This window comes from Leucopleurus acutus, assembly GCF_964270905.1.
Source record: "Leucopleurus acutus genome assembly, chromosome: 1".
In the NCBI taxonomy this organism is placed as follows: domain Eukaryota; kingdom Metazoa; phylum Chordata; class Mammalia; order Artiodactyla; family Delphinidae; genus Leucopleurus; species Leucopleurus acutus.
The window spans coordinates 145,962,084-145,983,065 of NC_139142.1; the positions used below are offsets into that span (position 1 = coordinate 145,962,084).

The 20,982-nt window shown below is 48.0% G+C and overlaps 1 protein-coding gene across 2 annotated transcripts in view; it reads left to right on the top strand.

Moving 5' to 3' along the window:
- Positions 1-5,531: 5,531 nt before the first annotated feature.
- TBC1D2B (TBC1 domain family member 2B) overlaps positions 5,532-20,982 on the top strand; it is a gene marked incomplete at its 5' end in the record, with an annotated part of 81,328 nt that continues 65,877 nt past the window's right edge. For both annotated transcript variants that reach the window (XM_082851967.1, XM_082851968.1), the window contains one exon: positions 5,532-5,888. In XM_082851967.1, coding sequence (XP_082708093.1) covers positions 5,532-5,888 — 357 coding nt within the window. The remainder of the gene's footprint in view (positions 5,889-20,982) is intronic.

Sequence of the window (20,982 nt, forward strand, 5' to 3'; positions counted from 1 at the left end):
CCAAGGTCTTGTCTCCTTATTGCTTTGCTTGCACGAGCACCTTTTAAACTCCTTTGGAAACCCCTTTACCCAACCAGGATGATGTCTAAACTTCTATCATCAGAACAGCATCTCTTCAAGACTTCAATGAAAATGCCCCCACCTCCCAGGCTGGGCCTCACAGTGGAGGCTGCAGTCCCAGCGCTTGTGTGAGCAGGGAGGAAGAATCTGAGCTCAAGTTTGGCTGAGGGATGGGGATCCTGGGAAGGGGACCGCAAGAGGGCCCCTGGGAAAGGTGAGTGGGGAAGGTAGAAGGGCTTACAGTGTCCTGGGCACAGTGCCAGGCCCAGAAACAGGAGAGTAACCAGAAAGGACGGGGCCCCTGCAGCTACAGCCCCATTGCCTCCCCTGGGGTCCAGTTCTCACCTGCTTCCTGGGCAATGTGGCTTTCCCTAACTCCTAGGCGGGCCTCACACGCAGCCCCTGCAAGCTTTCCACCCCCCATCAGCTCCCAGGGGCACCCAAGCCTCTACCTATCTGAGCCCTGGCTACCTGGTCCCGGGGCTGGGAGCTTGCCCAGCACCCCAGATGCCTTCCCTCCAGGAAAGAGAACCACAGGTGTGTAGATTTGCCTGCCAATTTGGTAGGGAAATGAGGCCTCCTGGAAGCTGGAGACGGCAAATCTAGGCCGAGAGGGTTCCCTTGGGGGGCTCCCCTGTCTGAAGCTCCCCCACCTGCCTAGACCAAGAGCTTCCTGCAGCAGGGGCCAGGCCCACTCCTTTTCGGAGTTTCAGCATCACTCAACACCAGGCGGAGGCAAAGAGGAGGGGCTGGGGACGTTTACTAAATGAATCAGCTACCATTCTGAGGCCTTACCACCCATCAGGGGCTGTGTCAATTGCTTGGCATTTGTTATCTCGTTTAAGCCTCACAACAGCTCTAGGAGGTAAATGCTATTATTATGCCCCATTCTATAGATGAGGAAACTGAGGCAACGGAAGACTGGGTGATCCACCTAATGTCACACAGCCCCTTCTTTATTTGGGAAACCGTCCCCCCCAACAGCCAGAGGGCAGGCAGCGTGGTGCAGGGCTGTGTGGAAGCACGTGGACAGCCCTCTCCCTGGTGGTGGTGGGGGTTTCCCTGTGGGAGCTGTTCACCCTGGTCAGTGCAGCTTCTGCTATGAAGATGGTCTGGCTTTCCCTGTTCCCTCTGCCACCCTCCTGAGCTCCGCCCATTCACAGCTCCAGTACACCAGCCTTGCCCCATGAACTCTAGTACCCTCCCCATCCAGGCCAACTTCCTCCAGATGTGCTCCGGGTTGAACAAGTCCCCACCAAGGTTGCACTGTGTCCCCCCCACCCCCTGAAAATGGAGCCAGCTCTGCCAGTCCTCTCTGCCTCAGGCACGGAAGGCCTCCATTGGTGCCATCTGTGTGTGGCAGGATGGTTAAGGCAGCTTCTCCAGCAGGGCAGGGGAAGTTGCAAAGTGGTAATGCTTGCATTGACCAGAGTGGGCTGCCAGGCCTGCAGGATGACATAGCACTCTGAAGGGAAGGGTTAGGTCGGTTGTATTGACTGGAAGAATCAAGAGACCTTTGAGCATGGAGGCTCAAAAAAACAGAGCCTCTGCTGGCCTGGGGAGCTATAGGGAGAATGACCACAGGCCCTCACAGCTGCCTCACGCCACTGATCCATCTCAGAGCAGGTGGGGCAGGGCTCTTGGAGATCACCTTGCCATCCATTCCCTCGTGGAATAGGTGGGAACCTGCAGCCCAGAGAGGGCACAGACACACCGAAGGACACACAGCATATCAGGTGGTAAGGTCTACGTTCCTCTCTGGGCTCCCCATGGGATTGTGGGCTCCTCCTGTGGCAGGTTGGTGTCTTAGCCAGCTCTGTCCCCTGGGATCTGAGAGATGCAAAGGCAATGTGGCTGGGTGCTTCCTCAGAGGCCTCTCACCCTGTCCATCTCTGGGGAAACTGGAGTAGGATGAGTCACTGGCTCTGTGTTCCCTGGGGTTCGCCCAGAGGCTGGCCATGTGGGACCAAGTTCACTGCTCAAATTTCCTCTTTTCAGTAAACAGCAGCCACTTCCTCCTGGGTTGGCCATTTCCTTCTGGTCGCTGGTTCCTGAGAGGCTCGAGGGGGCAGGGGCTCATGTGGGCAGGCAGGGCAGACCCTCTGGCACCAAGCTCACCCGTACTGGACACGGGGGAAGGCATGTAGGCTGTGTAAAGCTGGCGTCTGACCACAGGACATTGACCTTTAATCTAAGAGACTTTGGAAACTGCAAAATGTCAATAAGCCATCAAAGAAGGGTGCCAAAGAATTAGGAACCACCAGGGGCAGGCCCAGAAGGTCCATGTAGGAGGGCCTGGACGGGGGTGATCTGGTTAGAAAAGGGTGGAAACTGAAGCTGCATTTGTTTAGCATTTTACATAAAATATAAAAATTTGTCCAAAATAAAGTTGGAGAGAGGTGTTAAGAGAGACGAGATGAAGGTTCACTGTCCAGCCCCCTTCAGCTTGTAGCTTTAGGAATGGGGGGTGACACAATGCAGGATTTGCTATGAAATAACCGGCATCCCAGGGTGGCCAGGAGAGAATTGGCAGGGCAGGGGGGCCTGGGAGAAGTCTGGAGGATCCAGAGGGTGTTGGGGTCTGTCCTGGAGCCTTGAGACTCTTCCGCTTGGCTCTGCAGAGACGTGGGGCCCTCCAGAGGCCTCTGCTGAGATGTTGCCACCGGCTTTGAGGCCTCCACATTTTGCCTCTTCTCACTGGGGTCTCTGGGCTTGTGGCTGAGCAGCCTCCTCAGAATGCCACATTCTGGGCCTGGCCAGAGCCTGGCAAAGGACCAGGAGAGTTTAGATATAGAGTTTTTATCAGTAGATAGTGTAGGTCCAGCACCCGGGTCTGCCAGCTTTCAAGGGGCCTAGGAAATGTTTGTAGCCTAAGAAAAGGATATTGGCTGCAAAACCCAAGAAAAAGAGGAAAATCAAAATTGATAAATATTTCATTAAATGTCTACAAAGTGTAACATTATGTCAACTTCATAGTTATCATAAAAATGTCACTCCCTTTGAAAACAATTTATAGGTTGGGTTTTTTCTCACTCAGCCAGGATTCCCAATAGACATGATGACTGCCAAGATATGGTAGCCAAACGTAAATTAAAATGAATTCCTCATAGTCAGATACTATCCAGCGCATAATTCTAGAAATTCCTTCAAACATTTTTAGAGCAAAAATTATGTTTATTATGGGATGTGGAGCATTTTAATATGTTTGATATAATATGGGGTGTGGCCTCCATAAGGAAGAGGGGAGGGCCTGCGAGCATGTTAAAATGACAGGGAGAGAGTGGAAGTTCAAGTGCAGGAGGGTCAGCCTTGAGGCCAGCTTGCCCACTGAGAAGCACAGACACCAGCTCTGGGAGGGACGGCAAAGGTCTCTTGTCTAGTACCATCTGCCCAGACCCGGCCAGCCAGGCCAAACTCTTGCCCAGGGTGGGGCGCTCACTCCTGCCACCCGTGAAGGATGCTTTCCTCCTGCCTAGCAGGTATCTGCCTCTACCAGATACCCCACAGGGTTTAGTTCTGTCCTCTCAGTCGACAGTCTCTGGTCACCCCTACTTTTGCACAACTCACTGACAGAGCTGAGGGCGGAGGTGGGCTGTACCCTACTCCCGCCCTGTGGCCTCCTGTATACCTCCTGTGTGTAGCTGTGTACTGCAGTCTCAGTTCTCCCAGCTCTTCCCCTTTCCATAGGATTTCCCGGTCACCTCCCACCCTGGCTGCCTTCCCCATAAGCCAACTAATCACAGCCCCTCTTGCCCATGGCAAGGCCCCAATTAAACATGGTTCCCTCACTCCTGAGGGTGGCCCATCCCATCTCTGCAGTACATTCTCTGGCCTCCCATGTGTTGGGGCTGCTAGAGCCCCCTCTCCGAACCTGCTGATTTCAAAGAACATCAACGCTAACTGTATAATAATAATAATTGATATACTGAGTGCTTACTATGTAAGCACTTTTACATGATCTTGTAATCCTTACAAGAACAATGGTATGAAGTAGCTACTTACATTGTCCCCATTTTATAGATGAAGAGACTGAGGCTCAGAGAGGTAAAATAAGTTGCCCAAAGTCACACCTCTGGTTAGTGGCAGAGCTAGGAGACAAATTCCATCAGTCTGCATTCAAAGAGAACCAAAGGGCACTAAGGTAGAGGTGTCCTTGCTGTGGCCAGCCAGCCAGATTCTTGACGGACCCTGGGGAAAGGGGTGGTCATGTGGCAGCTAACATAGAGCCCGTAGCTGGTTGGCTGGCGGGGTAAGCTCACTCTTGCTACCTGTCTCCAAGTAAGCAGTCTAATTTGGTATCCATGTCCATTTCAGAAAGCTCGATTTTCCACCTGCGTCTGTTAGTGTGTCTGTGTAAAAACATGCAAAACGAAGATGAGATATTGTTTTGATTTGGCCCTTTCACAAACGTAGCTATGACCTTCCTTTTTTCTTCAAGTAAAGTGAACTTTTGTATTTGCTTCTCCCCCACATCTTTCCACTGCTCATTCCCTCACATCACCCAGGTCTCTGCTCCATGTCACCTCCTCAGAGGGGCCTCCCTGACCCTCTGGAACGTAGCCTGCCACTCCTGCCCTACATCCCACCATCCTCTTACTTTGCTTAATTGCAAAACAATGGCACTTGCCTCTTGAAGTTATTGTGAGAATTCAAATGAGTTAATATACAAAGCACTGGTAAGTAATACATGCTATTTAAGTGGTAGTCCTTTTTAAAATTTCATCACAGCGTGTATACAACACAGTATATATTTATCTGTCTTCTTTATGTAGTTTGTATTATCTCTCTCCCTTACGAGACTATTATCTCCATGAGGGCAGGGAAATGATTGGCTTGTTCACTGCTGTGTCCTCCAGTGTCTGGAACTGTACCTGGCACATACAAGGCGTTCAGTAAATATTTGTTGAAATCGGTGAACGAACTGAGGTCTGGAGAGGTGGGAAGTGCTTTGGCTTTCATTCACACATTCTATAAACATTTACTGAGCACCCACTCAGCGCCAAGCAATAGGCTCTCTCATTTTTGTAATACTAGCCTGTGAATCTGGCAGGGCAAAGATTTAAAAATAAAGTTTTTTAGTGAGGTATAATTTACATAGAGTGAAATGTACAGTTTTAAGGGGCCCCCTGATGAATTTTGAGAAATGCGTGTTCCAAGTACCCACACTCCCATAAAGAAATAGAACAATGTTTCAGCCCGGCAGCGCGAGCTTTTGAGCCCCAGGTTACACAAAGGAACAGAGGGCAGGGGTGACTCTTCCGGACCAGCCTCTGGGGCGCCTGCGGGACCGCCCCGGGTGCGGGCAGGCGCTCCCGGGGGCGGGCGGGGGCGGGCGGGGGCGGGACTACAAGTCCCAGGCTGCTTTGCGCGCCCGCCAGCCGTGCGGAGCGGCGGGGTTGAAGGGAGGGGGCTCAGCTGCGGCGCCGAGGCGCTGGGGGCCGCGGCGCTGGCGGTTGGAGCGCGGGCTGGCGATGCTGGGCCCCGGGGCCCGGGCGGAGGAGGGTAGCTCTGGCGAGGGCGCGGCCCCGGGGGCCGCGGCGGAGCCTGGGGCAGGGCCGGGGCGGGAGCCAGCGCGGCTGTGCGGCTACCTGCAGAAGCTGTCGGGCAAGGGCCCGCTGCGCGGCTACCGCAGCCGCTGGTTCGTGTTCGACGCGCGCCGCTGCTACCTCTACTATTTCAAGAACCCGCAGGACGCGCAGCCCCTCGGCCACCTGGACATCGCGGACGCCTGCTTCAGCTACACGGGCCCCGACGAGGCGGCCGAGCCCGGCGCGGAGCCGCCCGCTCACTTCCAGGTGCACAGCGCGGGAGCCGTCACGGTGCTCAAGGTGGGACAGCGCGCCCCGCAGCCCCGCACCCGCCTCCCGGGAACCCGCCCACACGCCCTTCCCCTGCTCCCCCTGCCTAGCTTCTGGGGCTGCCCCCGATGCCCAGCTCAGCCTAGCTCCTCTGACAATCTAACTTTTTGCATACCCTCCTTTCTCTAAAGCCCTTCTGTCTTTCTTTCCCCACTTCTTCCTCAGACTCTGTCCCCGTCCCCATCTCAAGCCCTTTACCTGGGTTTAGGCCAGAGTGGCTGGGGGCTTCTCAGTCCCTGGAGCCATTATCTCCCTCTGTGCCTTGCCTCGGGCCCTTCTCTGTCCACCTCCCTTCCCCTCCCCACCCCTGTCCTTTGGATGTCCTGTGTAACCCTCCCAGGCATTCATTACTGTAGGCTTCCTGCCCTTGGGTAAGTTATTACCCTCTTCAGCTGCCTCTTCTGTAAAATGGGGATAGCAGTAGTATCTACTTCGTGGGGGTGTTGGAATTACAAGAAATATACTCTGACCTCTCCTAAGTGTTACTGCATTCAGGGCTATAGACCGAGAGAGTCAGAGTTGGCAGGGCCCTTAAAAGATAATCCACTGCAGTCTCCTCCACAGTGGGCAGAGACACTCCAGCTAAGGTCACACAGACAGTAAGCAGCAGAGACTGTTTGCTTGCTCCGTATTTTGGCTGGGAGAGGAGGGAAACGTTTGCTTCAACCAGTTCTGCCTTGCCCATTTGAGGCTTCCGTAATCTTTTTTCTACACAGTGTGTAGAAGCATGAGACTAGAGTCAGAAGTCCTGATTCTGGTGCTGAGAAGCTTTCCCTGTCCTTGGGGCATCCCATTATCTCTTAGGGGCCCTCCTGCTTCCAGCACCTGGGCGTCTGGGCCCTGGCCTGGAGTTGGGTCTCTCTCCCAGCCTCCTTCCCTGCCTGGTTCCTGTGAGCCTCCACCCTCACTCCTCTCTCTCGCTTCTCTTCCGTATTACAAGCTGGGCTTTCTCCAGAGCAGCAGGGCTGGGCTGGGATGTATGAAAACTCTGCAAAGCTCGCCAAGTGGAGAGCAGAGTGGGCTGAGCCTGACGCCCTTGGCCTTGTGAGCACAGGGCTGTTCCCAGGATCTCCGAAGCCAGCAACAGTTGGAGCTGCTCCCCAGGTCGTTTTTAGAGCTTTGTCAGCTCAGTTCCTGCTGTTTCAGGCAGAGTCTGATTACTGTGTTCTTTTAGGCTCTTCCATCCCTTCTTTAAGTGGGTGCAGACAGCCTTTTTCTCCAAAGGAAGCCAAGCAGAGTTGCAGTTCAACTCGGGCTTACTTAGAAAGCATTGGTGTAAACTTGGGAGTGATCTGAGCAAGTACACAGGGACTTTTGCCAAAGAAAGGCTTGTCCTCACTGTATATATGGACTGTCCCTGTGTACAGCTGAATTTCCTGTGGAATTGTTTGTTAAAACAGAAAATAGAGCATCCTGTTTCAGATTTTCTCAAATAACTTTGGAGCCCTCCATCAGGTTTTTTCATTAAAATTTTTTGAATGATGGAGGTATCTACCTAAGTGGGGCTGCAAGATGCAGTGTCAGGAGTGTGGCTTTAGACTTGGATTGACTTGAACTTGCGGCCTGAATCTGCCACTCACAGGTGTTGAGCAAACTATACCACCTCTCTGTCCCAGTTTCCTCTTCAGTCTAATGGGAATCTTACCTTCCTCATTGGTTAGTTTTGAGAATTCTGGAAAATAGCTGGCACAGAGTAGGCACTACATGGCAGCCATATGAAACAACAAGTGGTGTCTTTGGCCAATTAGGTAGTACATTCATAGAATGGAATATTATGCAGCCGTGAACATAAAGGAATGAGAGCGCTAGGTGTCAACATGGATGACTCTCATAAACATAAAATTGAGAAAGAAAAACAAAGTTACAGATTGATTGCATACAGAGGTACCATTCATGTAAAGACTAAGAAGATCATGCAAACACATATGCTGCATGGGGAGTGGGAGAGCTGTGTGGGCGTGATGAGCCCTGGATTCAGGATGGTGGTTCCCACTTGGGAAGAGAGGGGAACGTGAGTGGGAATGAGTGCTCAGGGGGGTTCTAGTGTCTTTGCAGTGTTTTATTTCTAGCACTGGGTGGTGTTTGTTATATTATTCTATCTGTCTTTTTGTAAGTTCAGAATATTTCTTTAAAAAAAAAGAAATTGATTTTCATGTAGGTTACTGACTATGGAATATTTTGGTATGTAAAGTTGAATTAGTCACAGAATAAGACAGCATGCCCGAGACAAAGGGTTTGCTTTATAAAAACAATGGAAATGGAAACACAGGCAAGCCTTTTCAAAGGAAGGGAACAGTCAAAATGTAAGGTTTCAGAGTAGGGGTGTGTTTTAAGAAGGATTTTTAAAATTTTAATTTAAATTTTTTAATTTCTAAAAAATTTATTTTATTTATTTTATTTTTGGCTGCATTGTGTCTTCGTTGTTGCGTGGGGGCTTTCTCTAGTTGCGGCGAGCGGGGGATACTCTTTGTTGCGGTGCGCGGGCTTCTCATTGTGGTGGCTTCTCTTGTCGCAGAGCACGGGCTCTAGGTGCGCGGGCTTCAGTTGTTGTGGTGTGTGGGCTCAGTAGTCGTGGCTTGTGGGCTCTAGAGCGCAGGCTCAGTAGTTGTGGCGCATAGGCTTAGTTGCTCCGTGGTATGTGGGATCTTCCCAGACCAGGGCTGGAACCCGTGTCCCCTGCAGTGGCAGGCGGATTCTTAACCACTGCTCCACCAGGGAAGCCCCAAAATGATGAATTTTATTGTACAGTAATTCCTTCTGAATTGTGGGCGTAAAAATTTTATGGTGGTAAAAGTGGAAATTAGCAATTTATCTTCCTTTTCACCTTTCAGATCTAAGAACTGACTCCCATAAGCTTTAATGCTTCCCTTTAGGGCTGCTCAGCGGTAGGGCAGACCCTGATTTCTAAGGGGGATTGTAGGTTAGTGAGGATTAAACCCTGCTCAAGCTTCAGCTAGTTATATATAATTTTATAGATACCATTTCTTTTGACGGGTTAAAAAGAAAAAAAAATAAGCAATTTGCTTATTGTATTATCATATGGTTCTTATTTTAAAGTGACTTTCTGCCTTCTCTGGAGGAGCTGTGGTTTTGTTGAAGTTTTCCAAAATGTTTTACCGCTTGAGTCTTAATGAAAGCTGATATTGGAATTTCTTGGTAGGCTTTTCTATTCATAAACTCAGGGATGTGGACCTTATTTTACAGATGAGGGAATGGAGGCCGGAGAGGGGATGTGATTTGTCTGAGATCTTGAAGATAGACTCAGATGCTCTTGGCTAGTAGAGACTTTGGGAACAGTGAGTGTCCAAAATGCCAAGTATCTAATTCTATTATCAGTTTTTTTTTTTTTTTTTTTGCTTTGGATTTCAGTGGTTTGGGATTAGATAAGATGTAGTGGTTTTTCCCTTACTGCATTTGATTTCTGTCCTTTTCATGCAGAATGAAAGCACCAGGAACATTTTTACCTACCGATTCGTTACCAGGATGTATGGTACCTGTTACTAGACATTTGGAAACTGCTACAACAGACAGAAACTGATGCTTCCTGTGTGTGTGTGTGTGTGTGTGTGTGTGTGTGTGTGTAGAGGTGCTGGAGGCTTCTCACTGAGCTTTCCTGGGATCTGAGGCACAGGAGACCGTTCTGGAGTGAGCTGGCACTTAGGGAAGAGAGAGCATGTGACTGACTGGGGGTAAAGCTTGAATGACCCTGCTCTGCCAGATCTCCACGGTCCCTGGAGCAAGGAGCATATCAGACTGTCAGCAGATGCACTCCGCTCCCTCTCCTCCCTTTCTTGAAGGCATATGGTGCACAAATGGACGTGTATGTTGGTTTCTGAGTCGCACGTAACGGAACAATCATGCATCCCTATTCTTAACGCACTTTTGTGGGAAGGATGCACATTCTCTGGTGTTGAAACTGCTCTCAGCTTAATGACAAACATTTGCTAGCTTGGGTAATCATAGTGTGTGCAGTACAAAATAGATGTGGTGAACCAGCCTTCTTGGCTAAATGGCTCTGCTAAGCTGTTCTTCCCTGGGGCGTCCGCTCAGGGGTCTTGAAATGTTATTTAAATCTTTTATCGAGACCTGACTTTCCATGGATTTTTCATGGCTTCCCAATGAGTAAGTTTCCTAAAGGCAGGTATAGTCTCACAGGTGTGATGTCGCAGTGGCTTTCTGTCTCCCACTGTCTGTCACACAGGCCTCATGGTAGTGTGACCTCCACACTATTTCCTGCTCATGAGGCTCTAAGCACTGCTGTTTGCATCCTTGCCCTCCCAGAACGCACCTGCACAAAGTAGGTGCCCAGGCAGACGTTTGTTCAACGAATGAGTAGAAGGTCATTACCCAGTAAGCGCTGGTTTTGGTGTGAGCTCCAGCCCTTTAGAAGTGATCAGCCAGAATTCTCAAATATATTAAATGACATTCTCACCACATGTCATGGAGGTGCCTGCCATTCAAGGAATGCCCAGTAAATATGACAGGCATCAGGGGTTCAAAAGACGGATTACCGTCGGTCCTTCATTTTCAGGTCTCTTGTATTTCATGCCCACAGTCTTGACTCTGAGGGCACTGTTGTAGCAGTGGGTGAATGTTTTATGTAAAAGGCCATGTAGTAAATATTTTAGGTCTTCCATCAGTGCCATCTCTGTGACTACTCTGCTCTGCTGTTATAGTACAGAAACAACTGTAGAATGAGTGTAGCTGTGTTCCCATAATTTTTGTTTATGGATTCTGGAATTTGAATTTCATGTAATTTTCACACGCCACAAAATACTGTTCTTTTGGGTTTTTTGTTTTTTCAGCCATCTGAAAACATAGAGACCTTTCTTGGCTTGTAGCTATGTAGAAATAGGCAGTAGGCTGGATATGGCCCTCAGGCTGTAGTTCACTGGCTCTGGTGTTTTAGAAAGGCCTGGACACTTCTCATTCATTCTGTCAATTACCCATTCTGTGTGCTTAGGCACTGGGGGTATAGACTGAACAAGGTGAACACAGTTCCTGTCCCTGGGGAGCTTTCTGTGTAGCCCAGAGACAGATGTTAATAAAAACAAAACCAACACCAACCAGTGCTGTGAAGTTTAAAAGGAAAGAGATGGGATGCATGTATAATAGGGGGTCCTAATTTAGTTTGGAAGGAGGAGGACTAGGGAAGACTTCCTGAGGAAATGACATTTGAGTTGAGGCATGAAGGGCACATTGGTGTTGACTGGAGAAATGGAGAGGGGAGTAGAGTGTTCTAGGGAGAGGAAATGGCAGGAGCGGAGCCCCTTAGGTGTGTAGGGGACTCAAGGAATGCCCGATGGCAGCTGGGGTGGAGGGGAGGGCCTTGGGGCCCGAGTTCTAGGAATCAGCGAAGAATTTTCAGCAGGGCTTAACAAATAGTTGGCGTTTTTTTTTTCCTCCCAAACTGATGGTTGGGTTATATCCAGTATTTTCATCTAATTATGTTGGAGGATTGTCTTGTCTTATGTTTTAAGAGTTGAAATATTAATATGTTACCCACTGGAAAACAGGTTTTAAAGTTGATAAATGCAGAGTTGAAGATCTCATGGTCCATTGTCTCTTAAGCACCATTGTTTCTGAGCAGGGGTTGTTGGCTCGGGGGCTGTGTGGCTACAGCCTGCCCCACCCCTCTCGGTGGACTGCCTTTCCCGAAGCATTCCTCATGGCCACCTTCCCTGACTTCTCTCATGTCCCACTTGCTTTGCTCATATGCGTGTTACCAGTTTCCTTCCCCTTTGGAGGAAACCGTTGCTTGAGAAATGGAGGGAGGGGTCACATGCATTCAGGGTTGAGATGTGAATACAGCTCTCGCATTTCACTGAGGCTTCTGAGGGCTGGACGGCTCTCCTTGTTCAGGTGCCTGCATCCATCATCAGCCTTCCCATCTCTGGGCAGAACAAAATATAGATAATAACCCTCCTTCCAAAGAAAGAAAAGAACCCCGTTATTGTAGAAATGACTCTCCGGTTGGTGGAGTGGAAAGGGTTTTGATTAGGAATTTTCAGTTCTTTTAGAGATTTATGTAGTAGGGTCTTAATGACATTTGAGTGGGTGTTTAGCTACATCCTGGAAGGCCCAGTCCTAAGTGGATTTTGTTCACTTTCACAGAGTGAATGCAATATGGAATGGTGAATTAGAAAGTAGTGATGCTTCTAACCAGCGTCCTGCTAAATATTCTTCCTGGGAACTCGGTGAAGTGAAAGTGCCGGGTGCGTGGATGTGCGAGGCCTTCAGGGGCGGGAGGCCGAGGTGGTCCCCGGAGAGGCTGCAGGTGTCATGATCACGCAATGAACAGTAGCTCACCAAGCCGCACAGGAAACCCCGAATGGACAGATTCAGGGTGGTGGTGCTCCCTAAAATGGGTCTAGTCCTGTTCTGGTGTTTGAGCATCTGATGCCGTGTCCTGCTAGAGCCCAGCTCCCGGAGGGCAGAGTTTTGTCCCTCGTTCACCGCTTCAGCCTTAATGCTGAGCAGAGTGTCAGGCACGGATTATATGCTCTGTATATACTGGGTAGCCGAATGAATACTTCATACCCTCATGCCCTCTTGGGGTGGGTGTGGTATGCCCTTGTCGCACGGTCAGAAGGAGATTTGCAGTGTCCATTTCTTCCTTTAGCAAGTAGTTTTGAGCATCCACCATGTTGTAAGCATTATGCTTTTTCTGCATATACAGCAGTGAAAGTTTTCCATTCATTTCAGAAACTACAGTGTTAAGACTTTAAAAATAGATTAGCACCTGATAGCTTTGAAAAAAAACTTTGGAGAGAAACCATTTTTGTCTGTAGTATTCAGAGTTGGGAGTGAATATCAAATGTCTGCAAGTTTTTTGATCCTGAGGGGGGTCTGGCATCTTTCCATAGTAAATAAAGAGGGAGGCAGGGAATCCTGAATGTAAAGTACTGATTTGGATATCACCCACGGCCAGAAATCTGTGGTTTGTACAATAATTTCTATGGGCATTGTGGAATTGGGGAGATCTGTGTGACTGATCACCAAGAAGAGCTCCCTGGAGAAATGGGCTGGGGAGTTGGTTAGGTTTTGGTATAATTGTATAGCTGTTCAAAGGTTTAGTTCCTTTTGGATCAACAAGAAGTGTTCCCAGTCTGATGGGAATCAGCATCTTTTCATGAGTTTGCATGCTTGGCCAGTGCTTAACTTCTTCTGATGGATTGTGTGGGAAAACTGGAATCTGGGGGAGAAGGGGGCATTCAGGAGCTGAGATCCTTTGGCCTCCTCTCTGGCCCTTTCCAGGGCCAGCCGTCCTGGAAAGAGCAGACGTCCTTTGAGCGGTCTGCCCTCAGGTGAGAACTTGTCTGGGCGTCGGATGGCAGGCCTGGCAGGCCTGGCGGTGGACTGGAGGCGGACAGGCCAGTGTTATCAGAGATGTTGATCTTGGATTATAGGAATTATTTCTAGGCAGCGAGCCCAGTTTTCGTTTCCCTTTCCAGCTCTGTGATGTCCAGGGGAGACTGTGCTTGGAAATTTGATGCAGCCAGCCAGCCATTCACGTAACAGTCTTGGTTGGGCAAGGCCGTGATGGACATCTAGCGGGAGTCAGGTGTTGCCTCTGGCCTCTCGGAGCTGTCCTGTTCTGGCGTTTCATTAGGGCATTGTCATCAAGCGGCTCTGTGAGGTGGAGGAAGTCATTTGGTGTTTTTGTTCCAAGGGTCATTATCCCTGAGTCAGAACTGACGAGACCCTCAGATGAGCCCGCCCTGCCGCTTGTGTGATAGAGTGAGAAACAGAGTCCCACAGCTAGTTAGCAGCAGCTCTGGCACTAAAACCTCCCCCAGACACCTGAGTGATATTTAGCCGTTTTAAACCCAGCAGTTTGATGCTATTTGCCATTCTACTCCCTTAGTAGGAAATTAGGCTTATTCTGTTTTTAGTTGTTGTACACAGATTCTGAAATTGTACATTTACCTCTTTGGTGCTGCAGCATAGATGTAAGATGTTCAAGTCACATGAAGATTGGAAATTAACAGTATAGATGATAAGCTTCCAGTGGGGGTTGATTGATTATAGACATTAGTGGTGTTTCCCTGGCAGGGACTAGACCTGCACATCCCTGTTCAGGAGCCTTCTCTTTGGAGGTGTGCAGAGGAAAACTGACCCTTGGTGTGATTTCTCTTGCTGCTCTGTAAGCCATGCCCTCTAGCTTCAGAACTGAACCAGTTTTGGGGCTTCCCTGGTGGCGCAGTGGTTAAGAATCCGCCTGCCAATGCAGGGGACACGGGTTCGAGCCCTGGTCCTGGAAGATCCCGTGTGCCGCAGATCAACTAAGCCCGTGCGCCACAACTACTGAGCCTGTGCTCTAGAGCCTGTGAGCCACAACTGCTGAAGCCCATGTGCCTAGAGCCTATGCTCTGCAACAAGAGAAGCCACCGCAATGAGAAGCCCGCGTACCACAACGAAGAGTAGCCCCCGCTTGCCACAACTAGAGAAAAGCCCGCACGCAGCAACGGAGACCCAACGCAGACCCAAAAATAAATAAATTAAATAAATAAATTTAAAAAAAGAAGTGAACCAGCTTTTTAAGCTTCACAGTTTACACAGCTCTCTCACATATACTATCCCAGAGGTAACATGATGATAAGGCTATCTTTCATTTCTGTCCTTTAAAGGGAAGCATCTCCTTGAGAATTGTGGTTCTCAGATTGGTGTGGGGAAGGAGCCTCCTGGGATCCTGTTAACATGCAGGTTGTGGGCTTCCCCCCTAGAGATTCTGGTTCGGTTGGTAGGCCAGGGTGGACCTCAGGAATCTGCATCTTCATCCATTGTGCCGACCCTTCTGCTGCAGACCTTTATGGTCCTCTCTCTGAGAAACACCACTCTCCGCCGGATCATGAAGTACTGCTCTCTTTGACTGTGAAGTAAAGACTGTCCCTATTTGAGGATGGTTTTCTAAGCAGACTAGAAATAACTAAACTGCGTGGGTGGAGACCAGTGAAGTGTGAGCCATTTATCCTTAGGTTGACACTCTGTGGTTTATGTCTGCTACCTTCTTTGCATTCTGAGTTTCTGTGCTCCAGAGCAATGGTTTGGGGCCTGTGACTCCCTCCTCCCAATGGCCCTGAAGTTTCTGTCTCCTGAGCTGATCGCTCAGTCACTGGCACAGCACCACATTTCAGTGTTCCTCCAGGGCCATTCAGAGGGAAGCTCCTGGAGGGCGATAGTGTTCGCTTGCCGTCCTTAGGGTGATTCTGGGAGGGTGGGTTTTAATGATTACCACCACCAAACAACTGATAAGGACTTTTAGAGCCCCCAGCTTTTCACCCAGAGAGGGGGGAGTAACCGATTGATATAGAAGAACCATCTGGCACTTTCTGGAGGTACCAGCTCTATCTTAAAAGACTGTTAGAAATCAACATGCTTCCCAAACACTCTTGTAAACTCACTAAAAGGTTAGGCAGATTTCTGGTTCAGGCTCCCGTGTTCCTCCTAATCTCTGATGGGCGGTGCCTGGGAATCTGCCCCTCCCAAACCCCAGTTCATAAAACTTCATATTAAGTCAGTCATTCCTGTGTCCTACTTTTAAGTTAAAAACCATCAAGCCAGAACATTGCAGTGTTGCATGGTGTGTGGAAACCATCGCAGGCAGAGATGGCGTGGGGCTCTCCACCAGTCTGCTGGCTGTTGCTGCAGGAGTTTTTATTTATCCTGAGCTCATAAAACCCTGGCGCTCTCTTATTGTGCAATGGCAGAGCTGATAGGCAGCCATAGGAATGTAGCCCTGTGGTCACTCGGAGGCCGCGTGCTCCCCTTCCCTCTGAAACAGAAAGCGTTTTGACAGGCTTCCACACTTCCTGCAGGGAAGAGCAGGCCCGGAGAGTGTCTTTGTCCTTGCCCTCGCCTTGGTGAAATCTGTCGTCTGGGCCAGGCCCCTCACAAGCCCAGTTATCTTTATTGTCCTCTTTTCTAGAACACGCATTTGCTTGTCTTTGTTCTGTTTGTAGTCTTCTCCTAGTTTGTAATCTTCATTACATTGTTAGAGATGGGTTTAAGGAGTGGCTGATCTCTCAAGGTGTTTGGTTTTTAAAAGAAGATGCTTGAGTATCAGAGATGGCAAAACTCCTCAGACTGCCACCTCCCAGAATGGGTGAGAAGTGGGGCACCTTCCCGAGGAGAGGCTGCCCCCCACTGCCAACTGTCCAGGGGAAGTGGTGGCGGGGGAGGTCTAGGTTCTTGCTCAGCCTTTGAAAAGGATTTAGATTAGAATTCATGTAATTATTCTGCAAAATAAGTTATGTGAAAATGCTGACTTCAGGGTAGCCATTTAAAAAGACAAAAAAATAAGAACTTATCGTGTTAGAGGAACGGAGGTCTGTACAATTGCACTCCATTTTCCCAGGAGCCAGGAGATCCAGTATTATTTCCCTTCTCAGCATCAGTCACTGGGCTGAAACAGAAGATTTCAAAACTTTCCCAAGGAAAAATTACTTTTCTTTTCATTGGTACTGGGCCAGATCCCGTGAGATTGTTTCCAGCCCCATGGTTTTGAAATGTTCAGAAGAATATTTGGAACCTAAAGTTATTTATCAGATACGGGGTTGTAGTCTGTTTTTCATCTGAGTTTTGTTTTGTATTATCAGGCTGTTTACAATGTTCTTGTGCTTTTTATTGCTTATGGAAGAATTACCTTGGAAATCCAGATATACTTCTTTCTTTCTTTGTTTGGCCACGCCTTGGGGCTTGTGGTGTCTTAGTTCCCTGACCAGGAATTGAACCCAGGCTACAGCAGTGAAAGCACCGAGTCTTAACCACTGAACTGCCAGGGAATCCCTCAGATATGCTTCTTTAGATTTAAGAAACGAAAATTCCTTCATTATGAACAGGGATTGCATCCTTTTAAGTTATGACTGAGTCAAACTATGCATGCAGTTTAAATTGCTTTCTATGACGTGTGCAAACTTAGCCCATCTCTGTTCTCTTCTCGTGGCTGTCTCGTGACTGTTGGTTATTCTGTTCTTCTGACTTATAAACATGGTAGGCACTGACACTTTGGGGAGGAGCCCAGAGTTCACACCCTAAGTGGGTGACTGAAGTGCTCTGTCATCACCATATAGCATGATTGGTTCTGTAAGGGACGTCGGATGGCCTCATAGATGGGGTGTTTGAACTGGGTCTTGAGGGGTGAGTAGGCGTTTGCAAATGGGTTTAATTAGTGCAGTAGGAGGAGGGGTCGTTGAAGCTGAGCTGGCTTCTGTGTGCCTGTTGTGTGGGCAAAAGGCTATGGTCCTGTGGAGTGTGGGGCAGTGTAGGCCAGGTGACCATGCCAAATTGCCCAGCACTTGAAGCCACCAGAGAGTTTTAAGCATGGAATAAATATGGCTTAAGTGGCTATGTGTAAGAAGGGGGTTTGGGGAGGGGCGACTGAGGACAGCAAGACCAGTTAGGATGCTCTTGCAGAGGCCTGAGGTTGATGAACCAGGACAGTGTCAGGGAGCAGGAATCTGAGAGACTGACAAAGGGATTCTTTGGACTTGGAGACCTGGTGATCCTATTATGCTGGAGGACGGTTCCTCTCTCCTCTGCATTTGTTTATGTGTGGTCTTATTATTGCTCACTGCAGTCTATTTTTAAAGAAATGTCTTTAGAGAAGAATTGTGGCTCAGAGCATCCAGTGGGAGCACCTTATAGCCGATTGATGGTCATACTCTCTCCAACCCAGTGAAGCTGTGCTGAGCCCCCTTCGATGTCCTGAGGAACTTCTGTACTGTCAAAAAGACCAGCCTCGGGCTTCCCTGGTGGTGCAGTGGTTGAGAGTCCGCCTGCCGATGCAGGGGACGCGGGTTCGTGCCCCGGTCCGGGAAGATCCCACATGCCGCGGAGCGGCTGGGCCCATGAGCCATGGCCGCTGGGCCTGCGCGTCCGGAGCCTGTGCTCCGCGACGGGAGAGGCCACAAAAGTGAGAGGCCCGCGTACCGCAAAAAAAAAAAAAAAAAAAAGGCCAGCCTCTGATGTGGGAGTTGTCCTTGCTCATGAAGCCAATACACTTTAAATTGAACTTGGCTGTTGGTTGGGGTCATCAACATTTCAGTATCTGAGAAAGACCATAGAGGAACTTCTGATTCCTGCTGACATGCTGAGGGGATGGATTTTGTCTTGGACGTGCACTTCTCCGTCTTCCCATTGATAGCAAGGAACACAGACCCAGGTTTGAATTTTGATGTGCCAACTGGCTGTGAGATCTTGGGTGATCATGATAATATGGAAGGTTGACGCCTAATGAGTGTGGCAGGCACTGTTTTGAGCTTAACACACATTAACTCATTTAATCCTCATAACAACATCACATGAAGTAGGTTCCTGTTATTCACATTTTGCCAATGAGAAGTCCGAGACACATTAAGTAACTTGCCTAATACAGCTAGCAAATGGCAGAGCTGGGATTTGAACTCAGTTAGGCTCCTGAGTCCAAGTAGGTAATACTTTGGGAAAGTAGATGATACTATCTTGTGAGATTGTTATGAGCTCTAAATGATAGTGTGTATAAAGTGTTTAGCACAATGTCTGGCACATAGTAATTGTTTACTTAATGGTATCTAATATTATTACTAATATGCACGTATACATTATGAAATAGTCTATATAATTTTATTCCATCTTTGTAAAGAAAATTGCTACATGTATTTATGGATAGAAAAGTATCTGAAAGGATGTACTCCAAAGTGCTGATTGAAGTTATTACTGGGGATGTGGTTATATTCATTTTATTTTCTTCTTTGTTTTTCTGGATTTTTCAGATTTTCCACAGCAAACATGGGTTATTATTATTATTGAAATAAAAGTCTAAAATATGTTGTTGGGTTTTGTTTTTGTTTATTTTTTTAAAGCTGAATGGGAGCTCCCAGGCAAACAGGAGCTCCTTAAGTGCTGGCAGAGTGAGGTGCCTCTGCAAAGCTATGGAACTCCACACTATGTTTAGTGACTTAGAATTTGTTTGGTCTTTTTCTGTTTGCCTTTTAATTTTGTATGGTGGTTTTGGACACACATCCAGATGTTTTTCTCTGCTGTCTTTCTTTTTGGGTTTAGACAGGCTTTTACATTCCAAGAGAATAGAAATGTTACAGTGGAGACTTTTTTCCGTGTTGCTAGGGTAAATAATCAATGCAGTGAAAATCAGTGCCTCCCTGCCCCTCCTCAGCCTGGAGTCAGCCCCCTAGAGTTGCCCGTGTGAGAAGCAGCTCTGTGGCTTGCAGTCTGAAGATCTGCCCTTCGAGCCTTCAATCTGGGGCTCAGTCCTGAAAGAGCGTTGGTTTTCCTTGTCCACAGAGTCAGGACGCACAGGGCATTTGTTGTCACAGGGCATTCGTCGTGGCCGTTGATTGTACTTCAGTGTGAACTGTTCAGGAGATCTCTGCACAGACCTTCTGTGTGAAGTGCTGCTATGCTGACGGTTGGATGTAAAGTCAGATCATCCCTTGTGTACCTTTAAAATTTGGCAGAAATCTACGCAACTGTTGTTACAAGATGCAGAAAGAGACAGAAACTTAATTTTAATTTACATAGGCATCTTCTACTAATTTAAATGGTTTTTATCTTGCATTCAAATCTTGAATCAATTTTGAATTTATTTTCTTTTATATTGTGACCTAGGTTTCACACCTAGGTCGTAATTCATAATACTTTTATTTCTTTCCAAATTTTTAGCCAGTTGTCCTAATGTCATTGTTTAATAATTAATAGTTTTCCCACTGATTTGATTTGAAATGCCACATAAGTATTTTATATCCATTTAGCCCTGTATTTTGATCCTCTGGTAGTAGAGTGCTGGTTTAATTATTGTGGCTTTATAATATGCTTACTTATTTGGTAGGGCAAAGCCTCATGCCTCATTTACTTTTTCAGAATTCTCAAAGGTTAAACTTCAGATGAATTTTATAATTTCATTGCCATGCTTTGAAGAACTTCTTAGAATTTTGGCTGGATTTTTTTTGTTTCTATAATGCATACAGATTTCTTAAATGTATACCTATGCATTTTGTGTTTTGTTTGTAATTGTGAACATGTTTCTAACTGTCTGTTGCTGGTATAAAGGAAACGTTTGCTCACTGGGAGGGTCTGAGAGCCGAAAATTGACCAGGTCTCACCCAGTTCTGTACCCCTAGTGTTGACCACTGCGTTGGCCTAAGTCAGGCTCTTAATAAATATTTGCCAAGTGAATGAACAAACATTTCTATGTATATGGTGTTCCTCCTTTTTCTTCTTTTGGATTACTTTAGATAGATTCCCAGGAATGGAGTTTTTGGTTAAAGGAAATGAGCATTATTATAGCTTCTAAAATGTGCTGAGTCTTTTTAGATGGAGATTCTTTACCAAAGGGCTGGGGAATAAGAGTGCTTGGGTCAGTTGGTGGTATAGTGAGAATGTAGTTAGGAGATGAGGCCTGACTCTCTGTGTGTGCTGTAAGATTGTGGCTCCAGCCCCCATCCCCAGTAATGCACTTGCCTGCAAGAGTGGGCCCTTAATAAATAAATGTTGTGTCTTGAGATGAATTAACTTTACTGTGGGACTTTTCTGAGCACCAAGGAAAGAGCTGGTGTTGGAGAGAGGGAAGTCCCTGGGGCCCAAGAGAAGGGACAGGTGTCTGGGGCCCATCTCCCCAAGAGTGGACTGTTTTGGGCTACTAGAGGTCTGGGTGCAAAGGCTTGTGGGAACAGCTGGAGTATCGCATGGTTCTTCTCAGCCGGCTTTCAGGGACTGATTTCCACCTCAAGCTGGATGAGGCGTGGCCTGGTTTCCATTCTCTGAACTGGCACCTCACGTCATGGTGCCTAAATGCAGCAGATGTCTGTCATATCAGGACTGTGCCCACCCAGTCCTTGTCTGCCCCCCAGCTCCCCAGGACATTCATGCAGCTGTGTAGGGGACAACCAGAATGGCTTTCCAAGATGTTTGGCGTGGTCTCTCATGTTGGGATTTGGTGCCATATTTGAATTATAATTTTAGCAGTTTTGAGGCAGTAGCAGTAGCTGAACATAGGAAAGAATGAGTCAGATATATGAATGCTTAACTGCATTCCAGTCACTGTGCTACGCATCTTGGGCCATATTGA